Source organism: Buceros rhinoceros, unplaced genomic scaffold, assembly GCF_000710305.1.
Source record: "Buceros rhinoceros silvestris isolate BGI_N320 unplaced genomic scaffold, ASM71030v1 scaffold19941, whole genome shotgun sequence".
NCBI lineage: Eukaryota > Metazoa > Chordata > Aves > Bucerotiformes > Bucerotidae > Buceros > Buceros rhinoceros.
The window spans coordinates 80,644-85,454 of NW_010393947.1; the positions used below are offsets into that span (position 1 = coordinate 80,644).

The 4,811-nt window shown below is 47.9% G+C and overlaps 1 protein-coding gene across 1 annotated transcript in view; it reads right to left on the reverse strand.

The window, feature by feature from the left end:
- Positions 1-921, reverse strand: part of FGFR2 (fibroblast growth factor receptor 2) — an 81,215-nt gene extending 80,294 nt beyond the window's left edge. The window contains 1 exon segment of the mRNA XM_010145076.1: positions 804-921. Coding sequence (XP_010143378.1) covers positions 804-921 — 118 coding nt within the window.
- Positions 922-4,811: the final 3,890 nt, after the last annotated feature.

Sequence of the window (4,811 nt, forward strand, 5' to 3'; positions counted from 1 at the left end):
GGGCAGCAAAGTGCCTACCCGACGTGGTAAAATCCTTCTCAACTACTGCTCACAGCAGCCCCTCCTTTGCTCTTTAGAGAAGAAAACACTCGAGGAACGGACACACCTGGAGGAACATACCAGCAGGTGCAGCCTCAAAAGAGGAGATTTTATCAGAACACCTCTGCCAGCGCAGAGGTCCCCCTTAGCCTTGGCTTCCGCAGCAATGAACCGCGGTCCCTCCTATTCACACCTCAACAATGGCACTTCCAGAACTGGCCGTCCAGACTGACTGTTCCTGGCTATCAACGATGGGGACATTTATTCCAAGTACAAACACCAATGAAGGGGCAACACCATGTTTGCAGAGCACCTGGCAAAATCACACACTCAGGCCACACGGCTGGAAACTGTTGAGATGTCCTCTTCCCTGAACTTCTCAGGTGAAGGCAATCCCAACGACATGCAGCCACCCAGCCGTCCCACCCCGTGAGACCGCAACATGCACCAGGTACGTACGTGCGACAGAGCGGTGCCCTGACAGACCCAGCCCCGAAAACCTTCGGCTGTACGCTTTGACTGTACAACCTGACGACAGTCCCAAGCGAAGTCACGGACACCTTACACTGGCTTGCATGAGGTGAAATAAAGCCGTGCTTGCAGGAACACAGCCCACGTGCCAGCGGGAAAAGTCAAAAAACAGAACTCGAGGGCTCATCTGTCATTTGCCTTAGAGGTACCAAAGCACATACACGTGCTGACTTCTACCTCAGACATTCAGGCATTTAAAATTAACACTTTTACAGAATTAAGGAGTGATTTACCTTCGGGTTCCAGCGTGGTGTCTTCAACAACTAAATTAAACGAAGGTCGAGCCAGGCAAAGTCCAGCCATGGTGAGCACCACCAGGCAGATAAGGCAACCCGAACCCCAGCTGACCATCTTTTTAGAGTGAATCCCTGGTCCATTTCCATAGCTCCATGTGGACTTTAATCCCATCTGAACACCTCTAGAGAAGCATGGAGAGAACGCCGTGCCTTCGGCCAGGGTAAGACCTCCTCCCTTGGAACGACGGCTGCTGCTGCGGGGAGGAGAGAGATTTAACACCGTCAGCGAAAACATCTTCAAACGCAAACCAAGAAACTTCTGAAAGCCCCAAACAGAGCTGAGGTGAGAGGGAGGGAGGAGGAGGATGGGAAAAAGAGCTCTCCAGCTCCAGGAATATGTGAAAAGTGAGTGACTTTTCATTTTCTGTTAGCAGTTTCCATCATCACCTGAGGCGTAACCAAGTCCTCCTTGTTTTCACAAAATCACTTCTCAGCACATATTTAGCGAGCTCTTTTACTGACAGAAAACTATACCGTCTTTAAAAAAACAAGAGGCACACACTTGTGCAGGCGCATAACCCGTAATGCTACCAAATCACCACAATTACACAAATTATGTTCTTGTCATTGTTTGAAGGTTTATGTAAGCGTGCCTTGTTTTTCATTCCTTCACCCAGGCAGCTCTGCAGCCAGCTGAATTTGCAGAAATTCAGTAATTTTCCACAAGAAAAACACTCTTCAGACTTGGATGATCTGTAAAACTTTATTTCACCTCGGGAATTCCAGCACCCCTATGGATGTACTTTCTTCTGACTCAGTTCATCGTCTTTCAAAAGCCTGAGAGTCCGGTACTGGTGAACGGCTCCAGTCTCTGCAGGGATACTGGTCAGCTACACTGCATTACCGGCAATTAAAATCCGTATAAAGCGCGGGGTTCACGGAGACCTCCCCAGCATCATGTTCCATTCCTATAGGCTAAAACGTGTGCTCAGATGTTGCTCTTCTCTCTTCCTCTGTGTCAGTGATGCTTATTGTTACCTATTTTTCAGATGGGGGGGGAAGGTCTATTTCACTCGCAGTAAAACTAATTCAAATGGCTGGAGTTAAGGGGTAATCCAGGCATGGGCTCACGGAAGAAAGAGGCGGTACCACAGCAACTGGCACTCCCTTCAGGAGACCCCCAAGATGCCAGGTGAGGGTCAGGAGAGCATCCTCACAGGGTGATTTAACAGGTCAACCAGAAAATTAGACCTGATTTTCCGCTTCAAAAATAAAAGGTGGTAAACCACAGTAAATGGATAAAACTAGTAACTGCAGCATTTGTTCTATTCTGGTCAATGATTCATCTCAGATGTGATGAAACCCAACCGAAACTTAGAGAGTGCTTGTCTTGAAGGGAAAAATAAGACAAAATCTCTTTTTCCCTTCCATCCTCACCCTTCAAGGAAAAAAAAAGGGGGGGTGAAGCATAGCCCTGAAGGTAAACTTCTCAAAACTCCCTGTCCCTCACATGCGGTACCTCAACATACACTATACAGAAACATGGACAAATACTCTGCCTGTATAAAGCCAACCATCACTAAGATCACTCCGACTTTACTCGCCTTTGGCTACCTGTCACGTACAAGCAGTGCGAAGGACAAAACTGTTGTGGAGGCTTCATTTACCTCGGGTACCATATACAGTCACTTCTGGAGCCTCTCGAAACAGATTTGGGGGGACATACGTAAGGCACTTGGGGAAAGCAATTAATACATGAGATTCCAGGTGAATCCCTGGGACTTGGGGCAAGCTTTGTCCCCCTCAGCCAGCAGCAGCTCAAAGCTCTGTCTGTTTTTTAGAGACTGAGCATAAGCATGAGCAGCCCAGCCCAGGAGCTAGCCACTACTGTTAAACCTCCAGTGAAACCACCACCAGACCACTGCCTCGATATTTGCAAAGAGATGGCCGAGCACGTCTCCAAACAAGCACGGAGCAGGTGGAGAACTGAAGAGAGCTCTCTCCTGAGCGGGTTTGTGCTTGGGGAAGGACCGGCGCAAGCCCTCCCGGACGCCACCACCCAGGTCACCCGCCCGACGTGCTGTCAGACAGCCCACGGCTCTGCAGCCCGGTTTATCCAGCTGTACAGAGGGTAGAAACCCTAATTAACAGTCTGGATGTAATGCTGATTTAATTTCCATAAATCACCCTGTAAACTGCGATTAAAGCCTATGTAAATAAATGCAGAATTTAATCATAAATTTGCAAAAAGAAAACATACCGGAATGCCAGCACGTATCCCAGACTCACACAGCACTAACTCCTCTTACGTTTCAGCTGTTTCAGATTTTTCGGGCTACGTTTAACGCTGCTGAGAGCACATTTGTTGTTCCTATCCTCATCCTAAACCCTGAAGTGCAGCACACGGCTACTTGACCACACGTCTTCTCACCTGAAGATTTTTACCAGCTTCTGCACCTGAACATCTGCCAGCAGGAAAAAAAAAAGGGACTTTTCATCCACAGGGCAGCAGAAAATTCAAAACCGTGGGTTGCAAAGGTGTAGCAAAGCAAAAATCAGAGCTCTGGACCCACCCATGGAGCCAAACCACCTTTTACCACCACAGGAGCCACCAGGGTTTGCGGACTGCCCTTTCCCAAAAGAAGCGGAGTCCAACGAAGATGAAACAAAACCAAATTCTTTTCATAGTTTACTCGCCACAGTTGCTGGGGGACGAGTCTCTGGAAAGACCTCCTGCGCTGGGTAATTATGTACCTCTATCTCAGTGTTTGGAACACAGCCCCAGCATGCTTTTTGGCCTCCACAATTCTGGCTTCCTGACTACAATACCATAATCCCTCCTGGAGTCTCAGACGCAGAGAAAGCCACACGTAGTGTTTATTTTTCCCCTTGAAAGGGAACTCTGTCTCTCCTCTCAGCCTACACTTTGGGGAGGAGTTGTCAGCCTCCAATGATTGATGGCTCTCCTTGCCACTCGCTCATCAAGTCAGTTTTCACCTCCTCACATACCTGCCCAAATTTCTTTGCCAGACTGACAAGCATGGGAAAGCAGGCTGGGTTGGGAGCCCAACCAAATTCCTCCAAGCTGTCCTTCAGTTTGAACACACTCGCACACACAAACAAGTAGTTCTTGTTCAGCAGTGCCATTAATTAAACCCAACGCTCAGTGTTCTTTTTAATCTACTTCCATTGTTGTTTATAAGATGTTTATCCCTCCCCAGGGAGAGTACAGTCTGTAGGGTACGTTAACCGAATCAATACATCGCTCACTGCGCAGCTCTTCAGCATCTCTCTCCATTAGGCAGCGAATAGCAAAATCTGAATGAAATAAGGATCCTCCCTCCACAAAGAAATTTCAAGTGCCCTGAAAGCCCAGCAGCTTCATCAGGTACGTGGAGCTTTAAAGCTCACAGCTTTATATACACGTTCTCACACGCAAATAAATATTCCTCTATAAATACACAGACACACACACAGATATCTAACAAGACCCTTCATCCCAGTTCGATCTCCAAGCACATCTGAGCATCACAGCTATTAACCCTTAACTCTGGAGGACTAATGGGAACCGGCTGGCAGATTCAGTACTTTTTCATTGTTTGAACTTCTTTGAATTGCTTTCCAGGACTATCCTGCTTTTCTCAAGTCTTTTGCCACTAAGAGATATGGAGGGGGGAAAAAAAAAATCTGCATTTTAATTGACATTCCAGAGCGAGAGAGGGGGAGAGAGAAGTCCAGAGGCTGCTGATTGCTGTCTATTCAGCCCAAACAGGCTTTTCAGATGAAAATGAGTAAAGGCTAGTGGAAGATTTACAGGGATTTGGTACAAAGGAGACAATGAAGTTCTAAATGTTGATAGCGTTTCACACCAAACGCATAATGGGTCCCTGTTTGAACCGGCCCGTTTGCATTTAAATATATATCTCCGAGAGGATTTCTTTCCCCCTCGCCTCGGGCGGGGGCCGTTGCGGACCGCCCGGCCCTCGCCCTCTCCCCCGCGCCCCG